Below are 24,244 nucleotides of genomic sequence, written 5' to 3'. Positions count from 1 at the left end.
TCGCTACAGACACCGGGCCTCTGGGTTTCCACGATACACTTTGCTCGAGAGATTTGATTTGATTTGAAGGCTCGCTTTGGCCTTCCCGTGGCAGCCAGTTTGTTCGAACCATACTTTGACCACGCCGACGAGACATCTGGTGGACATCGGTCCATGATTTGGTTCAGATGTTACGACTCGCCCATCGATGTTGGGCCGCTAACGACTGCGCCACCGCTACACTGCTTCCCGCAACCCCACTGGCAGGAACCTCCTGGTTACTACACCACCAGCCCACAGGGGATTATTGTGTCCGTCCGTCCGTCGTGCATCCAAAAATGGGAGGGGTGGGGCTGGGTGGGGAGGGAGGGGCTGGGTGGGGAGGGAGGGGCTGGGTGGGGAGGGGCTGGTCACCCGGTGGTGCCCTTATAAAACTCAACGTTTAACCTACTCACGCCGGCTTGTGCCCGCCCTCACATTCGGGCACATTGTGCGGAATACACCACGTGGTGCCGCCGTTGACCCTGGCCATTGACCGAGCTACCCAACGTTCCTACCAGCTCCCTCCGCAGGAGAATGTGTTAAAAGGGCTTGTTGTGAGCCATCGCCGAGGACGAACACGTGCCATGCAAACATCACCCAACGCACCGAGAGAGAGAGAGGAAAAACACATTCAAAATCGTAAGTACGTGTACTTTATAATAATTGAACACGCGTTATATTTGGGATACGAAATCACACTTTAAAGGCGCTGAACCGTTACGCTGACTTAACGACCGCTTGTCATTTGTTTATTTTAATCGGGACTTGCCTGTAAAGATCCGTTAAGCAAAGGGAGTGGGGTTGCATGACGGCCAGGAAGAGACGACGATGATGGTGGTGGTGGTGATGGTCAAAACTAACGTCAGTTCGCAGCCCCTTAGAGCACGTAAACCGGGGAGATGGAGCGGAACAATAAGACCCAGATTGATGATACATCGCAGAACCGTGAGAGATTGTTACTTCTTTGGGGGGGGGGGGGGAAGAGGAGGTCCCATGATCCAGCAGTGGATTATTTATTTAATTTAAAGCTTTGGAGGCAAGGGGTAGGTGGATCACATGCACATTTGTGACACTACCACACCCGCTGGGCTGTCAAGGTTGACTCCGAAGATGGTTGTTAATACATCAAGTGGGGTTCATGAACCCGTCTGTGCGGACATTTCAACGTTACCCGCATTCCGCATGAGTAATTAACACCGTTAATGTTCTGTGTAGCTCTAAAATAGGACGTAATCCCTGTGGCCACAAATAGGACCTCCAGCCACTTCTATCGAAAATACAAAATAATCCAATCAATGCTCTTAAATCGAAGGATCGCATTGAATGCTAAAATGCATCAGACAGTACCAATATAACCGATAGTATTATATCTGTCCAGTTTGGAGCAGTGCTTAGGAACACTGCGCTTATAACCCCCGACCAAAGTTCGATTTCCCGCTCACGATGAACATTGATGACGAATATCTGAACCGGCCCAGGGCTTAACCTTTGGTCGACTCAGCCTTAAATGAGTACCTGGTGTGGTGTGTAAACATCGGCACAGGGGAGACAAAGGCGGTCGGGCGTGGTATTGGAAACCCACGTGCTTGGGGGGATCTTTGTCTTTGTTACATTGCACAATCGTGAGAGATGGCGACGGCTTGGGGTGGTCATCCAGCAGTGGATGGACCGTGGCTGCTGCTGCTAATGATGAATGTGTATAAATGTACTGGAACGTATTGCGTGGTGCTAGAATTCAACATGACTCAGATGTTGCACACAGCTGTTTTAACCGGGGGCGCTATTGAGTAAAATGAGTGACCAAGGGAAACGCATGGTTTACATTTACTACTTACCGTGGAGTTAGAGTGCTTAATTCTTTTACGCATCATATCCCAAAACCTGAGGGTATTATCCGGAACTCGGCCCTGGACAGCTCCTGCTGGTTGATATTAAACCCTGCTTCGAGTAACAAGTATTGTACATACGTAACTAACCCAAAATTCCACTCTCACGAATTCGATTGTCACGATTCGAGGTTACGATGCTTTTAAATAATCTGTAAATGCTTTGTCGTCCTATTGGCCCGAAGTGTGACTCGTTCTTTGTATATTCAGTATTTAGTTAGCTCATATACTCTGTTTGTTTGTGTCTCTTTAGTAACGAGCATGGGCCAACATGAAAAAAATGTGTACGAGACGAAATTGCTGTCCTATATCACGAGTGTATCGATTTTAGTCGTTAAGTGAAAACTTTTCATAAGTTTCTGAATCCCATTGCATGTTCACGATAGACTGGGGCGCGTCTTAAGAACGTGCCATTTCCCACCACTTGGTAAGATAAAGAAGTTGTATTCAGGATTGTCTCGGCTCAAGTCAATCGCGGTTTTGTTGATAAGGAATCGAAATTTACCGAAGCCACGTAGAATTTCCAACGAATGCAGGACAGTGTTGGACATAGCTGTTTGCGGTTGAGGATTTGACCCGCATAGTCCGAGAATTGCCCATCTGTGTTCGGTTGAAATCCTGGTAACCTATAGCAAGAAACCGGTTACCGGTTTGTTACGCATAAGGACATGTCTTTTTTTTTCGCCTAGCAGTATCAATGGGTCTGCCACAGTAGACGGGCAAGTCGCACGTGTGGTGGGGTGGGGGTTACAGCGTGTGTGTGTGTGTGTGTTGAATTACGACCCCCAGTCAACTCGTCTCGTCAGTGTTGGGGTGAAGAGTTGATAAACAAAAGTTACCGTGCCCTCTACGGCGCCCTCTACTGGAGGCCCTGCCACCCACCTGTTGTGGCGAGACAGGGCAATCGCAGCGGGGCTTGGCACAATTAACTTTTGACCTTAACTTTCCCAATCAAGAGCCGCACTTGCCGTGCCGTTTGTTCGTCCCCACGCCCCGCCCTTTGCAAATTTACTGCATAAATTTATTTAGCAATCCACGGGAAACGGTTACCGATTTTTTTTGCTGACTTTTGTCGCTTAACAAACCCAAAACCTGTATCGAGATCCAGTAGCCACCGGTGTTGTGGTGAATTTGAGTGAACTCAACGTCGCTGCACAGATTTGATAATAGACCGAAGCTCGACACGAATAAATATTTGACTTTGGTTTTTTGTTGGTGTTCTGCATTGTAAAAAGAAGTCAACCCCTTATCAGTGACCGTTTGCGTTATGGTCGAAACGTCGTGAGAATTTTTATTGTTTTATATATATATTATTGTTTTATTGTTTCCCCTTCAACGTGACTTTACCGAAAGAGCTAAGAATATGAATTACTGCAGTCACGAAAGCTTTAAATCAAAATTTAGTGCCTAGCTTATTACAGACCAATTCAGATGTTATTGGTCACCCCCGTGCCCTTATACATTTCAACGTTCATCCTACAAAGTCCCATCACAAGGGAAAAACACAGACAAAATATATATTTTTGGCCGTATTGAAACAGCTGTTACGCCGTATGGACCTGAAAACTTAATGTCCCTGCACAAGAATACGGGGTAAACCGAATATATATGACAGATATGGAAACCCCCTCCATATAACCCCGTCATGTGAACGTGGAATTTCAAGCATCGGCTCAAAAAGCGACAAAGCTAAATCCCCCCCCCCCCACCCAAAGACGATCTGAGAAGGTTAACAAAGTAAGAACAATAATTATAACGTAACGTTAAGAGATTAAAAAAAAAATCTACGTTACGTGCAATGACATCACCGCATCACGACGTCGCGTACCGTTACATGACGTCACGACGCCCGCCCGCGACGTTTTGACGGCACGCAATCACGACGTGACGTAATTAGCACCGCACCGCACGTAACGTGACATAAAACATCCCCCCGTCCCACCGTGTAGGTTTATGAGACTGTCGGGGCAAGTTTGCTGTTGGCGAGTAGCACTTATGAAGGCCGGCAACGGTACACGACGGGGGTTGGGTGGCCAACAACCACGCCCGGCCGCCTTTGTCTCTCTCCCCCCCCCTCCCCGGATGTGCGATGTTTTTACACATCGCGCCAGGTACTAATTTTAAGGCTGAGTCGACCACGGGGAGACCCATGGCCGGTTCTAGATAATCGTCACCGGTGTTGGACCGCGAGCGGTGGGGGGGGTTCGTAGCGCGGCGCGTTAACCACAGCACGGCAACGTGCACATGATGTCAAATACCGGCACGCGTCGTGTGACGTCACGACGCTATGACGTCACCGCGGCATTTGCCGCCTGGTGCGTGGTGGTGGTGCGTGGTGGGCGAATTTGTTTGGCGGTCGCCGCGCGCGCTTTGCCGAGTCGAGGGGGGAGACGAGGCGGATAAAAACGGCGGCGACTTTCTTCTCAACCCGGCGCTTTCGAGACTCGCACCGCGGCTTGTCGCGTGTGCGGTAGAGGAGGAGAGAGGGGGTGGGTGACACGAGAGAGAGACGCCTGGGTACGTTCCCGCGGTTCACGTGCGGCTCGGGCCTGCGCTAGGCCCCGCGAGAAAAATGAAGCCCCCGCGTCGCCTGAGAGCCGCGCCGGGTTCGCTTCAGTAAACGGGATCGATTTGAGGGGTGGGTGTTGGGTTTTAGGGGGGTTGGTTTTAAGGGAATGGTTATGGGCTGGGGGGTTTTTGTTTTAAGGGTTGCGGGATTGGCTTGGGGGATCGGCCAGAGTAGGGTTAGGGGGGTGGTGTAAGATTTGATTGGGCAATATTGTATCGTTAATGGGTTTGTTTTAAACTGGATATGATTGCTTCCGGGGTATGGCTATATTGGTTTGGGTTTAGCACATGGTTAAGGATTTGGTTCGGGGTTATATTGATTTGGGTTAAGGGTCGGTTTGGGTCTGGATTAACTAGGTTGGTGTTGGTTCGGTTAGAATTTGTTATGGGTTAAGGATTAGGCGAGCCATGGATTACGGTTTGTATCTCCGTTTACGACCGTTAAATGCTTCGTGCGATATTCATTTCGTCGTGTGCGAGATTTATGTTTTTCGCGCTAAGGATCTCCCGTGTAAAATATGCCGGCAAATGGCTAAACGGGATCATCCGTGTAACAAATATTTTTTTTTATCTTAAACTTACCGATTGGTCGGTTAAGGGACACGTTTAGGGTTGAGTGCTTTATTTAGGGTTTGTCTGGATTGGCATGAGCTGTAATGGTGGGTGAGTGAATATTTGGACTGGGTTACAGGGCTTAGTTTTCGGTCTTGGTTGGAGTTGGGTCTGGGTTATGGTTTGAGTCCCGTCGGTTACATTTGGTCGGGGTGGTCTTAGTCAAGTTGAGCCTCGTTAGGTTGTCTTTTGTTCTGAAATGTTTTGCATCTGATGGGGTTTTTCAGGCCGATTGGGTTTTTAGGGTATGGTTTGGATGTATGTGGTGAGATTTTTTTTTTCTTTAAGTCTGCGTTGGTCTGGGGCCTGTTTGTGTTGTAATTTGGTGTTTGGGTTGTGGCAAGTTCGGCAGTGGTAGGTACGGTAAGGTTGTGGTCAGTTTGGTGGAGTTGTTGTAGGTATTGTGGGATTGTTTTGGATCAAGGAGTGTTTGGTCTGTCAGGTTTTGGTTGTAAAGCTGGTAACGTTGTCCTGTAAGTTTGTGTCAGGTAAGGGTTATGGTGTTTGGCCAGGTTGATCAGGTGAAATTGGCTAGTGTTAGGTTCAATCTAGATTGTGATTTATTTTATTTTATACCTACGTGACTTTACCGAAAGAACCAGAGTATAGTGTTAGGTTTTCTGATTATTTCAGGTTGTGGGATGTTGGATCAGTTTAAATGACTGCATATATTATATATAGACACAAGTATAATCACTGTTGTGTTGTGGCAAAGTGGTCTTTGTATGAATTTCCCTTGTATCATAAAATAATGAGAAAGCAGGCAAGTCAGCTCGGATATTTAGGACCCGCAGAAACTTAAGTTGTTGCATTGTAAATGCTGTTGTGGAAACAAATAAATGTGTCTGCCCAATCTTATAATCTTACATTTTCACGTGGTAACTTATTCACAATATAAGCATGGCCTCGGGAAGGGGTCAGCAACCAAAATAACAAGAAGAAGAATTTTTACGAGACGGTGGTCCTTAATAAATAACGTCACGAAGCAGTCGTGAAAGGGCCGCACGTGGCTCCGGTGCCGCAGGTTGCAGACCCCTGGGCCTTGGGGTAAGAATTACTTTCTGCGGATATATTTCCAGAATTACACCCAAGGTAGCTTATTAAATAACGCTTATTTTTGCAACGTGTCAGTTTTTTCACAATGTCATCTTTTTTTTTCATTGCAGCCAACATCATTTGTAAAGGAAGAGCACACTGCATTTAAAAAAAAAATTAAACCTGGTTGGCAAATGAAGGTCAAGGATCAGATTTGGCCCAGTCTGCGCTTCCTTGTGGCAGATGGAAAAAAATAGCGCAGGTAGTAAGCATCAACGCGTGGTCGTCTCGTAAGAGCTGTGGCAACAAAAGCCAGCTTAGGCGTCTTCATCGGTCACGTGTTTTTTCTCTTTTCTTTTTCCCTGCACACAGTGCGTGCTGTGACTCGTGATGGCAAAACGGATTGCAGACAGGGAGCTTAACGACCGCAACTGGAACGACGAGGACGATGTGGAAGAGGTAGGAGTGCTTGATATCTTTGAATCAAATAGTTTTTTTTGCACCTTCACTAAGGTGGTTGGGGAAAAAAGCAAGCTCGTGGTTTCCTTACATCAATTGCCTCTTGCTGTTTAACACTGTGGGGGGATGCCCATGATTGTATTATTATCAAAGGCTACTCCGCAAGTGTCATTCTACAGTTTGCTGTGTGTGTGAAACACTGTTTTAATGTTTATAGGCAGGAAGTTTTTCGGTCGCAAATGAAGATGTTCTGAAAGGCCGAGCCATCAAAAAAGCCCGGCGGAGGGTGGGGGGGGATACATCAGAGGTGTGTATGTCTCCGTGCCTTCACATGCCATTCACATTTAAAACTGTGGATCGTCAAATCCTTGTAGTTCTCCAATGCCAATAGTGAAGAATTTCACTTAAAATTTGAAACAAAAACGTCTGCTGTTTTATCTTGTGCAGTCCGCAAAGACAACTTTCAAGGGCTTTGGAGGATTGGTGACCTCCAGCGCATCTGGGTTCGGGTCCTTGAGTTCGGGGTTTGGTGGATTTAAGCCTCTCGCGGGGCTGGCGAATGGCAGCACAGTTGCCTCATCGGCGCTGCCCACGACTCCCAGCATGAGTGCAGCCACAAAGTCGGGTTTCCACTCCAGCGGCGGCACCCAGACGAAGATCAGTCCCTTCAGCCAGGGTGCGTACTTCGGCGTGTCCTAATTCAGCCAGGAATAAACAATCTGTGGATTTGTATTGACTTTATATCACTAAACCACTTTGCACGGATGTGAAAGACTGCTAACCCTCGTGTTGCCGACCTGTCTTGTAGCGTCTTCGAATTTGAATGGCGAGAGCTCAGCCCTGTCGTCGTCCAGCACTCAGACTGCGCTCGCCCAGGCAGCCGGCAAAGGTTCGCCAAAAACCGGGAGCAGCACAGCGGATGCCTCGCAGTCCACAGCACTCGCCTACAGCAGCCACAGTGACCACAGTGGGAGCGGCAGCGAAAAGGGCACGTACAACCACCAGCTGCGTTCGCTGAACTACTCGGTGCGCGACTGGATCGTGAAGCACGTGAACGGCAATCCGCTGTGCGACCTCACCCCCGTGTTCCGTGACTATGAGAGGCACCTGGCCGACATTGACCAGAAGTACAGTGGCGAGAGCGGCTCGGACAGCGACGGCGCTGCCAAGCTGTCCCGGAACGCCGAGTCACCAAAGGCTGCGCCGCTCAGCTTCCAAGGTCTTCAGGCGGCCAACGCCACGGCAGGCTCCACGACCGCCAGCAACAGCAGGCAGAGCTCAGCCGCATCTTTTGCGATTTCCGGAAAGTCTGCCGCTCCCCTGGCTGGGAGCGCAACTTTTAGTTTTGTAAAGACCTCGGCCAAAGCTCCATTTGGCACCGCGTCTGCTACTGGCAACCCGGCACTGCCAACATTTACATTCACAAATGCTGGGTTTGGTTCTTCACCAGCGGTGCCCGGATTCAGCTTCTCTGCATCGTCTGTGCAAAAGCCACTTGCCCAGGGTAAGGAGGTTGTGCGTGTGGGCACCACATTGCACAGGCAAAGCAGACTTTGATTTTACTATTGAAGCATATTCTAGGGTGTTCTGTTGCAATAAGGATGTGAGGCTCTTTTTTATATATATTAAAAAAAACTCTAATGCGGTGTTGGTACAGAGTCTGAAGAGCAGGATGGAGAGGACGAGGAGCCTCCAAAGCCCGTCGTGAATGAAGTGAAGGAGAGCGACGCCTTCTACTCAACAAAGTTAGTGCCGGTTGTTTTTGGGCCTTCTACTAGGGGAAATGTAATCATTTGTTGGCTTGCATTTTTCCACGACATTTCGTACATGCCTACTATAATCATCCAGGAATATGTCCTTAACGCTTGTGACGTCACTCCACAATGACCAGCCCCCTTCATTAATATTCATGAGCAGGTGACGTCCTCCAAATGGACACCCTGCCACCCCTTATTAATAATCATGAGCGGGTGACGTCACTCAATATGGAGTACTCCCCCCTCCCACTAATAGTAATGCGCAAGTGACGTCACTCCACGTCGACCAGCCCCCCTCAATAATCATGAACAGGTTACGTCCTCTGGTTCTTTCGGTAAAGTCACGTAGAATGAGAATAAAATAATAAATTGATAAAATAACACAATAATAATATTCTCACGACGTTACGTCCTCCACATGGACCCCCTCATTAATAATGAGCAGGTGACGTCACTCCACATCGAACATCCCCCCTCATTAATAATCATAAGGTGACGTCCTCCAAATGTACACCCCGCCCCCCCATTCATAATAACTCGCGGCTGACGGCACTCCACATGGGGGCCGAGGCATGATGATGAACAAGGGATTATAACCATGAAATGAAATAGGTCTGTGTCACTGCGCCCTTACAAATTGCACACGCATTAATGCAATGAATATCACGTCGCGGTCTGCTTTTCGCTTGCAAAATTCAGATTTACTGCAATACACCCGTCCTTGGACGGGCAAATAGCTAGTTTTATATAACTACATCTCAAACGGTTTACGTTGAACATGTCTTCCAAAGATCCCCAGTGATGCATCCGTTTGAAAGCGCCAATTCTTGCGCATGTGCTTTCCCAGGTGTAAGCTCTTCTACAAGAAGGGTGAAGAATTCAAGGAGAAAGGAGTGGGAATGCTGCACCTGAAGCCGATGGAGAACAAAAAGACCCAGCTTCTGATCCGAGCCGACACCAGCCTGGGTAAGTGACGAGTCAGAACTTAGGAGTCGGTGATGACCATTAACGACACCCCGGTTTTTAACTTAGTTGTAATTGAATTGCCGAAATCTGATTTAGATTAAGCAGGCGACGCTGTGGTTTTCAGTTGAAATCAATATTGCACGGCAAATGAAGGTGGTGAAAGTAGAGATGTCTGGACTTATTAGTAAAGCGCAGCCAATGCAATCCTATCACATTGAAGATCGAAATTACAAAACCCGTTAACTGCTGGCATATGTTCGCATTGTTGTAAGCAAATTGTGCATATCAAATATTAGTCATGGAACAGTCCATGCATTTGATTAAAATCGATTCTTATGCTCACAACAGGTATCAAATTGTGTGCATGAGAATTGAGTGTTTTCGAATTAATGACCCCTGTGGCCAATTACATAGGTTTAACGAAAATTATTAATTTGTTGAATTGTGATCTCATTGCAACATTAGAATAATGACATTCATGGAATTGCTCCATGCCTATTAGACATTGTGTAGGTATCCTTGACTCTGAATTTACAAATGCCTATGACCAAATAACCTGGAATGCATTAAGTGCTATCGGTTCTTGGTAGCTAAGTGGGGGGGTGATCATGGGTAGAGCACGAATGGGTCACCACAATACGCAGATTGTATTTATTTATAACCTATTTCACACTGTACTGTGCCTAACCAACCTGCACTGACTAGTGCAGTGAAGTATGGTAAAATAATTCTCACAACCCCCTCCCGATGTGGAGAGGCCCTCGCGCGTCACTTGATTGACAAAAGGGCTGTGTACCAGTACATGGAGTTACAAAAGCGACATTTTTAATCTAGATTGGTGGGAGTGTGGCATTCCTCCACGGTCTGGCCCCTTGACCTCCTGCCCCGTCGCTCGTTCGCTCGCTCTGCAGGCAACATCTTGCTCAACGTGCTGCTGCAGCCGTCCATGGTGTGCACGCGCACGGGCAAGAACGTGCTACTGATGTGCGTGCCCAACCCGCCGGTGGACGAGGGCAGCAAGGACGCCGTCGTCCCCATGCTGATCCGCGTGAAGACGGGCGAGGACGCCGACGAGCTTCACCGCGCTATCGGCGACAAAAAGGGCTCGTAGCCGCTGTCACGTTGTGTAGGTGTGTGTACGCGTATGCATGGAGAGTGCTCTGTCGGTTTCCTGTGCAGATTGGCAGTTGCCACCGTTTGTTCATACAGAGGGCAGAACAGAACTTGAGAATTCTGTCGGGCCACAATGTTAACACACACACCTACCTTGGCATCATCCAATAATAGCAGGAAAAGTTAACGTGTCGGCCCATTGCGAGTATATAGCAGGGGGCTCTTCCATATTGAGGACAAAACAATAACTTTTGGCAGGGGCTGCATGTTCTCACGTGTTTGCGTTACCTAATGTGAAAAAATATGTTGATATATAATAGGGGTGGGAAACCTTTTCCTTACCGACGACTGAACGACTTTCAGTTATCTTTGATGGCCACATTTCCCACCTTAGTGTTATCCAATTACACAGAACATAACATGTGGATTGACCAAGTAGAAATAGAATAGGGGACAGGGTAACCATTTCCTGTCCAAGGGCCAAATAAAACTTTTAAATTATTTTGGAAGGGGCCCACATGAGACTTGCCAAATTGAAAGTATTCCCCCTCTAGCTCCACAATTAGTGCTGCTAAGACGCAATGATGGAGATATTGTTTGAGGGTTGTTTCTAAGTGAAGTTTCAGGTCATAGGTTCACCCCCCAACCCCTTGTCCGAGTGCATCCAAAAGAGTACATGATTAACGTGCATACGCATTCAGCGAATGAGATATTAACCTGCAGGTATCTTTCCATTCATCAGTTTGCCACATTTTAAGGTGAACGTGTAAATGTTTGTGCTGGGAGAAAATAAACGCGTGTACTGGTTTATACTGGAGTAAATTCCGAATGGCCCTGAATGTTGGGCACAAACTTTTTAAACGAGTTTGCTTTGGATACAGCTGCTAGACGTGTGGATCAGCACTGTCATAGAAATTCACTGGTGCATTGAGCCAAGTGCCTTTTGTAAATTTGAATTTTTCACCGAATTATATTTATTCGCATTGTTAGGAGCTTATGACACTGCTGAGCCAACAATGCATAAGGCATAGTGAATGAAATGAATCGATCCTCTGGTCAGAGTTTGCAAGTGACCGTGAGCCCTGTCAAGGACTGTTAAGTTTTGCAAATGGAGAAAAATATATTTTGGTTTAAAATTCATTAAAATTTAAAACAAACCTCTTATTTGCATTTAGCAATTCTGTGTTGTGTACACATGGGGGATACATCCATGTAAAAGCATAATTTTACTTGTAAGTTTTACACTCGGCAGCCTACAACGTTGAACATATTTGCACGGATGTTGAGTAACTACATAATGATAAAAAAATAGCTTACATTTTTTTGACTATTGGCATGCACAATGGTAAACAAATAAAGGAGGCCCTGGTGGCTGTGATGAAAGCTTTGTAAGATTCGCTTATGAAATGTACAAAAAGTTTACATGGCAAACGTCTTTGCATTAAAATGGTCGTCCAGTAGAAGGCAGCAGTGACTACCTTTTTGCATGCCCATGTGATGCGTTGCATACACTGAATACAAATCCTGCATTATTTGAATACTACAGAGTGCTGCACATGCAAAACAAACCTCATCCGGTTCTGAAAATGTAACAATGAAAAGCACCCACATGAGGCTGTAAATTCTTGCTAGCGAGATCATTTATTATTCTTACAACTACAATGAAAACATGATCAGTGCTTACGGCAATAAAGTGTCACTACATTGTTTATAACCGGCCTCAAATGTTTTCAGGAAATGACAATCTACTAGCGGCTGAGGGCACATTGATGAATTAAGTGTAACTGTAATGAACGTATTGAAGTACAGTGATTTAAGCCATTCACAGCATCTTTCCCAGCCTTCCCATTAGAAGCATTTCCCCACTGACAAAATTTGTCAAAATTTTGAAATAACAAAAGGTGAATCGCATGTCAATTTGTTTTTCAAATGCTTGCTTCACATGCGATAGCTCCGGCTGTCTACATGAAGAGAATGGTGCTCGTGTCCGGAACCAAAAATGTTCGATAAATACAGCCACATTGGGAGTTTGCTTTGTGAACAGAAGCTACCATTGTGCAAACATGTAAAATTACCACGGTTATTTTCTATTAACAGCATGTGCATGTTTTGCTAATAAAGGTGCATTACACTGCCATAATGAGATTTTCTCCTTTACGAGTAATGAGCAGCGATGTGAGGACAGGAGGCATGTGTGTTGGTCGAGTGATGAATATTGCCTTGAGAAGTCAAGTCTTGCGCCTCACAAAGTCGATGCGCGTTTATCCCGATCGGCATGCTGTACACGGTATGAAGCACGGAGATGATTGGCAATAGAGCTACTGCAAATACAACAATGGAATTGCTTTGCAATAAAATTCTGCATCCTCCCTCTAATGCTTATTACATCTACGATGGCTGTTTATCTTTACACCAGTGCTATCCGTTTTACCTCGTGGGATGTAAACCAAAAATTAACGGTACATTTCACAAAAAAACTATAGATTTAATATAATTTTCGAGGCTGGTGATTAGAAAGATCAGGTAGCACCTATCCCCTTTCAAATAAATAACGTGTTTTAACACAATTTCTATAGTATATTGTTAATACGTAGCGTCGACACAAAAAGCCAAACAACCTTTTCATTACAAAAATGAATCAACCAAGGACTGTAAAATGGAACAATTTTAGCCGCTTTCTTTCCAGCATGTGCTAATGTTTACGTAATTTATTTTCAATTGGGAACATTTCACTTGCATCATTTTGAGGCCTGTGCAGTTGTGCATGCGGCTTCCGTATTGTGATGAGTCAACTACCTTTAAAGTTACTACCACAAAAAATGGTCCCGTCAGAATGCAATGATAGATCCAGGGTAGAAAAATTAGACCGGTAAGGGGTCATCAATTTAGTACTTACGCATGGAGGGGGGAGGGGGGGTTAACCTAAATGCGTACACTTGCGTATGGGGGGGTCTAGTGAAAATGTATGTACGCATAGGAAATGGGGGGGGGGGTGAAGCCTCGATAATAATTTGTCTACATTGGCCTTCAAATGAGTTAGATAGTCCGGCGGTGGACTATCTGTTTGCTTAAACACGTTAATATGAATCCTTGATCGTTTCTGCGTGGATTAAATATCGGCCATTCTATAGGATTCGGGGGGGGGGGGGGTGCGTCAGGCGTGCGTATGCAGGTGGGGGGGGGGGGTATAAAAAGTACACGTGCATACAGGGAGGGGGGGTAAAATTTTGACAGATTTTTGCGTATGTACTAAATGGATGGCCCCTAATGCTGATGAAGCCTATTTTTTCTGATTATGTAACTCATACAAAAACCACTGATGCAGCAGCAAAAGCACATTTTTAAGAAACATCTTTAACATATTCAAAGTTGCTGCTCTTCACATTAATCTTGTCATTTGTATGAATGCGTCAGCCGTTTGCTCACCGTCATCAAACTATAATGATCACAAACGTAACCCTGCAAGAACAATTGTGACCACTGTTTTCAAAAAAGGTGTCACATTTTCAACTTTTAATAGCAAATATTTTTTTTGTGTTGGTTCTAAAAAAAAGAGTTTTATCCAAAGCTTTCTAGTAGTTCTTGTGGAAAGAGCGAGGGTTTATGCAATAGAAAGGCAGCCACTCCTTGGCTGCACAGTGGGTCCCTGCACCATCGAGGTGATGCCCAGAAGCAGCTGTCCGCTTGGCAGTGCATTGTCGGTGGCCGAGTGTGTAAGCCAGCACACAGCAGTGGAGGAGGCACTTGGGTCTGTAGGAGGCTGGCTCAACCCAATGTCTTAAAGTTTCCCTTCATATCTTCTCGATCCCATCTTTTGGGCTGGTCCAAAAGATCCGGCTTTTTTTTTGTTTTACACCATGAGAATAGCCTTTTGTCTCACCTCCAGGATGTCTGGGGAAAGAGTTGCAACAGACATTTCGGCAGTGCGCACAGGTTCAATACAACTGCATGTTGCCTGCCCCATATACAAAATCTCTTGTTTGTCAATTTGCAGGATCCCACCCCAGACTGCCCTCATTATGCGATATATTATTTATCTTTGGTTCTTTCGGTAAAGTCACATTGGTAGAAAAATAATAGATCACGACGTTTCGATCACAACACAAGCAATCGTCATCAGGTGGGACAACCACAGCAAGAAAAAAACTGCTGAAGGATTTTTTTCTTGCTGCTTAGCTGTGGTTGTCCCATCTGATGACGATTGCTTGTGTTGCGGTCAACACGTCGTGATCTATTATTTTTCTACCTACGTGGCTTTACCGAAAGAACTAGAGAGTATGGATTCCTGCAGTCACGAAAGCTTCAAATCAAGATAGATATATATTATTATTCAGAGTGTTATTACATTTATCTAGGAAAGCCTCACCGAGTCCCATGACTGTTTCAGGAGGATACTGCCAATTTTTCTTGCAAAGGGAGACGACAATTGCTATGTATAATCCCAACTGAGTAAATTGCGAGCGATTTTTTTCATATTTGGACCATGACGCCGGTATACACCTGCGAATGAAATGAAGGGATATTTAACATCCACTGTGAAGCAGATGACGAGTATCCTTACACTGCGAACTACCTCGCCTGCTACGCAGGTCGTGGGTTCGATCCAGACCCCGACACCTGTATATTTTGAGTTTGAATGTTCTCCCCGTGGTCGCGTGGATTTTTCTCCGGGTCCTCCAGTTTTTCCCTCCACATTTAGAAACGTGTGTTCAGAGTATTTGGCTGATAGAAATTGCCACTTGATAAGCCACTTTGTTGAGCTATCATTTGTGGCCAGGTCACTTCTGAAAAAGAGCTATATAGCTCATTCGGGCCATACCTAGTAAAATGAAAAGTTTAGTTTAGTTTTAGTATTAATCAGGGCGGCCACCTGTTTAGAGCCGCGAAAACCAACTCAACAAGCAGCGAACGCGCTACCGCTGGGCCGCATCATCGCTCGGCATATCCACCCCGGTTATTTTGAGGGCGCGCTGCGTTTCATTGCTCAAGAGATAGACACGTAAACAGCACGGGGTAAAAGTCGCACGGCCCCACTGACCTGCGATGATGTGATGCCAGGGCAGCATGACGTAGGTGAGGTGTGCGTACAGCATGTAGCTCTCCTCCGGCTGGTCCAGCCGCAGCCAGGAGCCTACGAGTGAGCGGCTCGTGCCCGACAGCGAGCGCGAGCGGAGATTCGTGCCGCTCTTCCCATCTGCCCGCGTTCCCACAACCACGGACGCAACGAGACCCACCCACACATGAGCACGCACAACACAAAGATTCCCCCGTATAGGCTTAATAGACTATTGGGGCAAGTGCTGTTAGCGAGCACCTATGAATGGGCGGCATGGCACACTAGGGGGTGGGTGGCCAACACCACGTCCAGCTGCCAGTGGCAATGTTTACACATCACACCAAGTACTAATTTTAGGCTCAGTCGATCTAGGGGAGGCTCAGGACCGGCTCAGATAATTGTTACGGATGTTGACCGTGAACTGTAATCAAACTCGGGTCACCGGGTTCGTTAGGCAGTACGCTAATTGCTGCACTACTGCTCCCCACATGCGCACGCGCAACGTGCACAAACACACAGGGATACACCAGTATGCCTGGATTGGCTGGTGGGGTCAGTTCCGTGAAGGACAAATGTCCTCGGTGCATAATTTCAGCCTCATTTTGTACTCGTAATGTACATACATCTGTTCACATGGTCATATAAATATACTGTTCACTAATAGAGGTTATAGTTAGAAAACAATTCGAAACGCATGCAAATTACTCTAAACGCATAAAACCGTTGTTCGATCGCAGACTCGGAGGCGAGACGAGGCGTAGCTTACACGCCAGTGGTAGTGCCTTACGCCAATAATCCCTTCAACAAGCCAGCCGAACGGTGGTCCAGGAAAGTGAGAAATTACGCTCTGGCTGTACTTTAGGACGTCGGAGCACATGACGTGGTGGTGGTGGTGGTGCTGGGTGCCATCACCATGCACACCTCGCTGAGTTTGTCTCTTCACTGCTCATACTGGTACCAGGTGCTAATTATAGGCTAGTTTGACTGAAGCGAGGCCAAGGACAGGTTCACATAACCAACTATCACAGACGCTGCCCAGAGCTAGTAATCGAACCCACTTAGCTTCCATTGCACAGTGGCGCTAACGGTTGTCCTACCGCTCCACCCCAAATATACAAATGACATGAATAATAAATATCCACTGATATTTTGTCCGGTTTGTGCGTCTCTCAGCGCATAACTTGGAAAGCCAGTGTACTTTCACGCGGCGTAAAAATGCAAGTGCGTGGAAGCTGGATGACACGGTGCTTTCCTGTACCCGGATACTCCTCCGTGTCGGAGCCCTCGTAGCGCTTGAAGAAATCCTCGCTGTCGTTGGCCGAGTGCGACTTCTTCAGCTCCTTCTGCTCGGCGGGGCGCTTCCTCCGCAGTGACGGCGAGTAGAAGGTGGGACGCGGCCGCTCGGGCGTCGGGGGCTGGCTGACGGATGCCACCTAAGCCACGAGCAAGCCAGACCACCGTGGAAACGGCTCGGATTCAGCACGTGCCCCGCTTTCCCATTGTACAACCCGAGCAGGGTCGTTTTTCCACTTGCAGAGACCGAAGCCGTGCCGTTGATGTTGCATACAGCAAATGAGTCGAGAAGGAAGCTAATGGGAAAGAAGGCGAGAGCGGTGCCCGTGCTTGATAAGCGGAGAGTAAATGACATTAACAGATGGCTTGGAAGTGTTGTCAGAAGAGGGAAAAACCGCATTGGAAGCAAGATGATGACCATGGAAGCGCACATGGGCCGAGGACTGGAGAGTAGATGCAGAAATGGTCCAGCAGGAATGAGTGGAGAGAGAAGACCCCGAAGGCAGATGCTACATGTGCAGGGAAAATGCCACGAACAAGAATAAGGATCTCGAAGAGTCCATATCGCTAGTGGCAGTGGTGTGTGGGTGGTGTGTGGGTGATGTGCAGTGTTTGAGTGGTGCGTGATTGGTGTGTGTTTAGTGGTGTGCGGTGCGCAGTGCCCATCCGCTCAGCGTGCGGTGTGCCGTGTTGCCCACCCGCTCGGCGTGCGCTCGGAAACAGCTGGTGGAGACGCCCCCCAGACCTCCTCGGTGACGTCTGCCGCCACCGCCTCCTCCTCTCCCCCGTTCCTCATCATCATCGTCATCGTCCTCCTCGTCGTTCTCGCCATCGACGTCATCCCCGGGAGACTCCAGCTCCACGCGGCTCACGGCCATCTCTGCGTGACCTTTGCCCTGCGGCCCCTTCATCCGTACAAACTCCACACTGCTGTACTTGTAGAAGCCGAACGACATCTTCTGCGCCATCTTGGCAGCCATGCTCACCTGCAAGAAGGCAGACGAGTGCGCGAGATCTCCTTGCACGCACGACCGTCTATTTGCACGCACGCACAGTCGCACATGATGCCTGTTGCAATACTCAGTGGGTTATAGCGAACTGAGAGGTGCAGCAAATTCAGATTTAAGACTTTTACAATCAGGCAATGCACCACTCCCCCCCCCCCACCGCAGGGATTCAACGAATAGTCACAATTCAGCGTCGTGATGCAATTCAAGAATTTCTTCTTTCACGTCTCGTTTTTTACTATCACGTTTGTATTGTTTTTCGCGTGTTTCTCTCTCATGCAGTTTTATACTTTGCAACAGGTATCAAGGATTATGAATTGGATGAAAACATCTTAATATATAGAGGACTGCAAAGCTTCGGCAACTGTTGATGCCGGCTCACCGTCTGGCTGCTGCCTTTTAGCTTTGTCTGTGGCTCCTCAGCGATTTCAGATGCAATTTTGCACGAATGATGACAATGTCTGTAAACTTCATTATTTACACATGCTGTAAATAATAGATTTTCACATGTATGACTTAATGCACTATTATAAGCTTATGACTCAATATTACTTGATGAATCATTGTAATAGGATGATACGTCGCAATCAGTTTCTGTATTTTTTTATACTTTCTGTTTACAATGTATCCTTTCATGCAACGCATAATTATTCAACACTGCTTGCACATTTCAAAGTACAGATACATCATTATTCAACGGGTGACACATCACTCCAACGATACATTAAAAGCCCCTTTGGCTTGGGTACTCATCTGCCGTAATTGAGGCTTTTATGGGTAAACAAATACATTACAATCCATATTAATACGTTCTGTCCATGTAAAGAAAGCCCACGGCATGTTTTGGACGCTGTGACTTAACACTTCGCATAATTTTTTCGTTTTATTTCATAAATATATTCTGGAAATCAATAAGTGACAAACATAGCACGCACATGGTAAACATGTAATACAATAGGGCACTGAACACGATACCGAAGCATCTTGAGAATTTTTAATAGTCCTGTGTTAATGCCCAAAACTCAGATAGACAAAGGCATGTTTACAATTTTAAGGGTTCAGTGTTATTGCCCGAGGCTTGTACAGCAAGGCAAAGGCACTTTAAGGATTAACAGTCAGCGTTAATGCACGAGATTCATCCAGCCAGACTACGGCACCTTCAGAACTCTTAAAGGTCAGCGTTAATGCTCGAGGCTCAGAGATATCGGTATGTATGTTGAACTTCTTTCATACTGTATGTAGCCAACCGTGCTAATCATAGGTGTGAAAGTGGCACAGATATGGGGGAATAGGTAAACCGGGGGGGGGGGGGGGGGGGGTGGAGGAGCAGCCAACAATGAATCAATTAACAAATTATGAAATCACTCACGCGGTTGTCGTAGACTTTGCGCAACGCCTCGTAACGGATGGAGCCCTGGAAGATGACCCGCTGGAAACTGCTGTGCTTGTCGCTCGCCACCAGCTCCACGCATACCATCTCCCCCTCCTCTAGCGTCATGTCCCCGAAAACCTACGAAGGAGCACGCGCCACCCGTCGTCACACGGCGTGCATGCCTCGATGGCCCCTCGCTCGCACAAGGGAGGTCGCGGCGGGGAGGGGGGGGGAGGAGATGGCGGTGGCCGTAAGGAGCATGGCCGTGTAGGGTGCGACATCACTCACCGGCGGCTGTGCACAACTGTTTTGGTTTTCCAAATTACGTACAGAATCAGAATATTTATACTGGAAGAATCCGATAAGCCATAAGGCTCTTTTTCACAGATGTACAGTAGTTCACATGTCCAGTACAATTGTAATGTCGGTGCCGTGTCATCGGACTAAGGAATTTCCGATAGGATTCGTCGTAGCAAGCGGTAAGCACCGCCTTGTTGGAGAACGGCCCTGAAGGACGATGTCACAGAACTGCTTTTGAAGCTCCTTCCATACATCTCTTATGTCCACACCCGTATACCATATTCTATAAATATGCCCTCCAAAAGAGTTTGTCGCAAGACTAAATTATATTTTTGTTAAATTCTCAGAGCTGGAATATACAGAAGGAAATAAATATATAATTTATTCACGATTGTTTTTGTATTCGTGGGTGATTGAGCTGAACTTCCGAAACCAGTTTAACAATTGTGGCTACCTGAATTTGAACCCAGGTTTCTCAGTGGTTGCCGGCTCTGTGTCTTGACACGGTATTACCCCAACGTGCTGCTCAGCCAAGCTGAGCAGGCAAACACGGGACTAGGGCGTCGTTACCAGGAGGTTACAACTCCTAGACGGCTCGGAGGACGATCTATCTTTGTAAAACACGCAGTTGCCTTGCAATGGCCGTAAAACACCATCCCCTGAAGATTGGCTAAGAGCTCTAAATAAAATAACGAGTTGGATGGGAGTTGGTGGTGTGACTTACTATTGTGAAGGTAGAGGGGGTGAGGAATGGGGGGGGGGAAGCCACCTATTTTGGCTGTAAATCCCACAGCCAAGGATATGTCAGCTCAGCTCTTTTTTTTGTACAGCAATTACCAAAGAGGGTTGTAAATCTCGCATACGCTGGCCGGCCTCCAGGTGCCCGTTGTGCGTGCGTCATATTACACGGCGAAGCACAACGCAATTCCGATGGCCGGTCCCCCCCCTTTTTTCTTCTTGCTTTCCCGCAAGCCCTGCCGCACTCTAATTTTTTTTTTCACCAGGTAAGGCCCCACTGAGCCTATATAGATTCGTTTTCAGAAGCGTCCTGGCCAACAAATTACGGCTCAACGCACTGGCTTATCACGTGGAAATGTACAGCAGTAATCCAGACGCTCTAAACGCACGTGGATTCTAAAATGTGGAGGGAGAAAAACCGGAGGACTCGGAGAAATATCCACGTGACCGACCACAGGGGGGTGGGGGGGGGGTTGGGGGGGGAAAACACTCAAGTGTGGCTTTCACTGTCGCTCCGCGGCCCGGCCTGGATTGGGCGCCCCGACGCGGTGCACCGCGGGCGGTGGGGGAGCCGACGGCTAGCGAGCCGCAATCGACGCGAGTGGCGCAACGCCCACGGAGAAGACCTCGGCGGGAGCACGCCTCACTTTTTTTTCGCGCGGGAGGAAACGTAACGCCGATCTCGTGCTCGTCACTAGCACCTTCCGATATTAAGGGGAGCTATGCACTTTTACATCCTCCAGATGAAAAAAAACGAATTTCCTCAGAACTTCTTTGTGTTTAGTTTGTTGTCTTTCACCCCGCATCTCCGATTAGCACGGTTGGCTACAGACGGCCCCAGCATCGCCAGAAATGTTGCGGTTGTAAACTAGGAGGTCGCGCTACCTATCATCCAGAATTTCCCTCCCCCAGGCCATCAATGACCGTCTCCTGCACGAGGTGCCTTCGAACGCACCTAACCTTAAAAGCTTAAACATACGCCTCCCTTTTCAACGGTGCTTGTGATGCGCACGTCCCACCATTTATGCGGTGTTTTGAGATGTAGTTGCATATGGACGCTCGATCCAAATTGTATTGTATTACAAACTACGAGCACGACAGAAAATCCTTTTGTACCATAACCACGACGACTGGGCATCATTTGTATAATCAGCTCGAAGAAACGCACATGTGCAGTGCAGAAGCCACCTTCATTCACCAGCAGTGGCTGTGCTTTTAATCTTGGGGAGAAAGTCTCGGCGGTGCCTTGTTCTCACACACACACCTTCACACTTTCATCACTGGCAATGTGAAATTGCATAAGCACGTGGGCTGATTTTCACTGCTGAAAAGCTAACGGGAGAGAAATGGACTTAAGTCGCTGGCGAAATGGCGGTTACGCGAATTGGTGCATTGGCCTCAGGGGAGAAACATTTCTGATGCGAGGCACAAGTACAGATGCATTGCACCCTTTCCACCCGGGGTCACCTTCCTTGGTCTCTGCTACAGCTTTGTCCACACCCGTCCCTTTCACAATCGCACCGCCAAAGCGCGGGCAAGCAGCACACGTTTGAAGTTTGCGCAGCGTAATGAGTCAGCTGACAACCTCCTCGTGAAGAGGCGCACCTCATCAAAGTTATCGATCATGAAGAATATGTTGGGGTAGCTCATCTCAGATTGCTCGCCCTTGCTGTCCATCCTGTGCTTGCTTGGCGAGGCGAAAACTCGCTGGAACACAAACACAAAGACACACACACACGTACAGCGCAGCTGCTTGCATAACAGTAAATGCGGTAATTAGTTTAGTACACGCATAGATTTATGTTGTTATGCGCGCACACAAAATAATTCAGTGCCACCAGGCATCAGCCTTCAAATAAATGGTAAAAATAAAGGACGAGTCAGAGTAAGGTCGGCAATCGAGATGCGTCTTGTTAAAACGGTTAAGCGATGCAATATCACTTCAACAAATAGCCACATCCATGCCAGATTAATAATACATGCAATGAAATCGTAGCAAGGAAATACTTTAGCCACTATCTTTCCATTTAAATAATTTAGCGCAATGGCCAATCGCTGGAGCATAAGTTAATTAGATTAATGTTACACTATTACAGGGTAGGTTTTAATAATTTATTTTAATAATGCGCATATTCTTTGAAAAAAATTATTGCAAACGGCACATTAGCATCTCCGCAACAGCATCTTAACACCGGGCTACATTATGACAGCGGGCCTGTGTCCTTTTGTCATCAAGGAATTCTAGAAAGTATTCACGCTTATCTATTGCATATTCAAATGTGCCATTTGTTGCTAGCTGCTCGGAATTTTGGGTGTTTGGGCCTGTACGCTGCAACCACGATTAAAAATAAATTAATTTGCAGAACCAACAGTGGCATCGTCGTTAGCAGCATCAGTCTCCCCCAGATTTCATCAGACCCGTAATCTCCGTGGTTTGTAGGAGGTTGTGGGCTCGATCCCGACCCTAACGCCTGTATATTTGGAGTTTGCATGTTCTCCCCCTGGCCGCGTGGATTTTTCTTCGGGTCCTCCGGTTTTTCCCTCCGCATTTAGAAACAAGTGTTTAAAGTGTTTGGCTGCTATACATTTCCAAGTGGTAAGCCACTTTGCTGTGGCCAGGTCGCTTCTTGAAAAAGAGCAATTCAGATCAGTGGGCCTATTACCTGGTGAAATAAAATAAATTGTTTATAGTTCATAACAGTTTATGATTTAAGTTCACACCAGAGGGCTCACCGCCGCTGCTGCGCAATGTGCGCAGCAGCGGCGCACACGGCTCGTGCCAGAGCGAGACCACGCACTCTGTGGTCGGGGCTGCCATCTGCTCTTCCTCTCTCGACAGGGCGCGCATGGTTCAAGGTGCCGTGGCAGGCTGGAGGGAATGGGGGGGGGGAGGACGCGCTACTTGGTGCGCTCGTTTACAGGAAGCAGTCCCTATCTGCCGCCAGTCAGGCGCCCGCATCCGCCCGGCCGGCGAGTCCAGGCTCCGCGGGCCGAGCATTAAAGCTCTTTCGTCATACGTGAAGCATTGCCCTGCGAGTTATTTGGGGTCCATTACCATTAACGGATGTCTATTATGGCAATGGGCGGACCGGCGGAGGCTCTTAAGGGCACTGTAAGAGAGACAGTGAAAGCAGCAAGTGTCTCCGTTTACTAGGAATGTGGCGATTCATTCACGTCGGTCAACTGTCACGATATGGGTTCGCGAATACGATTAAAACATGTTGTCTTTTTGTGCATGTCATTTTTATCGTTTAATAAACTGCTCGCTTTATTTGTACAGTTCTGCTGCAAACACATCTGCTTCTGCTTTGCATATAAATTGGATGCGCGATAAATAATGTATTTTCGTGCCCATAATTGTATGCATGCATCGCGAGCTTTAGAATCGAGCGTTAATGCGGGGACGGACGCGCCATTACGCGCGCAATGTTTACCGATCCTCTACAGCAGGTCGAGCACTGCAAACTCCAGCTCGCACATGTCGCTAGTGCAAGGTATCGGCATTGCCCTGCCAGGGATAATTCAATGGTTTAGTGGCTTGACCATAAATCACACTCCCACATTAGACGGTTAATGCACATCCGGACACAAACACAATCCAGCGGGGTGGATTGTGATAAAAAAAAAACATTAAAAAATACAACTTAAACTTGTAGGAAATACAACTCACGTACAAAACAAATGAAACATCAGATGCGTTTTTTCTCTTCCCTCCCCTGCCCACCTGCGAAACAAAGGATTATTTTTTTGTTCAGTGACACTCAACATTGTCACCCTCTCCCCCCCCCCACAAAGATCCCCCGTATAGCAAGTGCTGTTAGCAAGCACCTAAGAAGGCCCGTACTCATTTGAGGTTGAGTCGGCCTAGGGGAGGCCCACGACCCGTTCAATAATCGTCACTGGTGTTGGCCGTGAGCGGGAATCAAACGCGGGTTCGTGGCGCAGCACGCTAGCCGCGACACTACCGCTCCCCACTCTACACAACCGCTTTCCTCTCCCCCCTCCACTCCACCACAGGCACACGCGCACTCCCCTCGGTGTCTGATGCAAGGGCCCGGTCT

General features: G+C 47.3%; 2 protein-coding genes across 7 annotated transcripts in view; one reads left to right on the top strand and one right to left on the bottom strand.

Annotated features, from left to right (window-relative positions):
* Positions 1 to 522: 522 nt before the first annotated feature.
* Positions 523 to 12,557, top strand: NUP50 (nucleoporin 50). 5 transcript variants are annotated; one of them, XM_076065418.1, is made up of 8 exons: positions 523 to 660; positions 6,495 to 6,581; positions 6,799 to 6,888; positions 7,029 to 7,257; positions 7,390 to 8,085; positions 8,239 to 8,326; positions 9,186 to 9,304; positions 10,216 to 12,557. In XM_076065418.1, the coding sequence occupies exons 2-8, from the start codon at positions 6,513 to 6,515 to the stop codon at positions 10,413 to 10,415; spliced, it is 1,491 nt and encodes a 496-aa protein (XP_075921533.1). In that variant the 5' UTR covers positions 523 to 660; positions 6,495 to 6,512; the 3' UTR covers positions 10,416 to 12,557. The 5 variants fall into 5 exon arrangements, with proteins under 5 accessions (XP_075921533.1, XP_032805115.1, XP_032805112.1 ...); XM_032949224.2 differs by lacking the exon at positions 523 to 660 and adding an exon at positions 3,866 to 4,018; XM_032949221.2 differs by lacking the exon at positions 523 to 660 and adding an exon at positions 4,229 to 4,424.
* KIAA0930 (KIAA0930 ortholog) overlaps positions 12,040 to 24,244 on the bottom strand; it is a 35,197-nt gene continuing 22,992 nt past the window's right edge. For both annotated transcript variants that reach the window (XM_032949219.2, XM_032949220.2), the window contains exons 5-10: positions 21,789 to 21,890; positions 19,143 to 19,283; positions 17,465 to 17,752; positions 16,732 to 16,906; positions 15,456 to 15,611; positions 12,040 to 14,308 (exon numbers count right to left, since the gene is read on the bottom strand). In XM_032949219.2, the coding sequence (XP_032805110.1) occupies positions 14,268 to 14,308; positions 15,456 to 15,611; positions 16,732 to 16,906; positions 17,465 to 17,752; positions 19,143 to 19,283; positions 21,789 to 21,890 (903 nt within the window). In that variant the 3' untranslated portion in view covers positions 12,040 to 14,267. The remainder of the gene's footprint in view (positions 14,309 to 15,455; positions 15,612 to 16,731; positions 16,907 to 17,464; positions 17,753 to 19,142; positions 19,284 to 21,788; positions 21,891 to 24,244) is intronic.

This window comes from Petromyzon marinus, chromosome 7 (assembly GCF_048934315.1).
Source record: "Petromyzon marinus isolate PM22_M1 ecotype Great Lakes invasive population chromosome 7, UKy_Petmar_22M1.pri1.0, whole genome shotgun sequence".
Lineage (NCBI taxonomy): Eukaryota > Metazoa > Chordata > Hyperoartia > Petromyzontiformes > Petromyzontidae > Petromyzon > Petromyzon marinus.
This window is presented reverse-complemented; position numbering and strand designations above follow the sequence as displayed.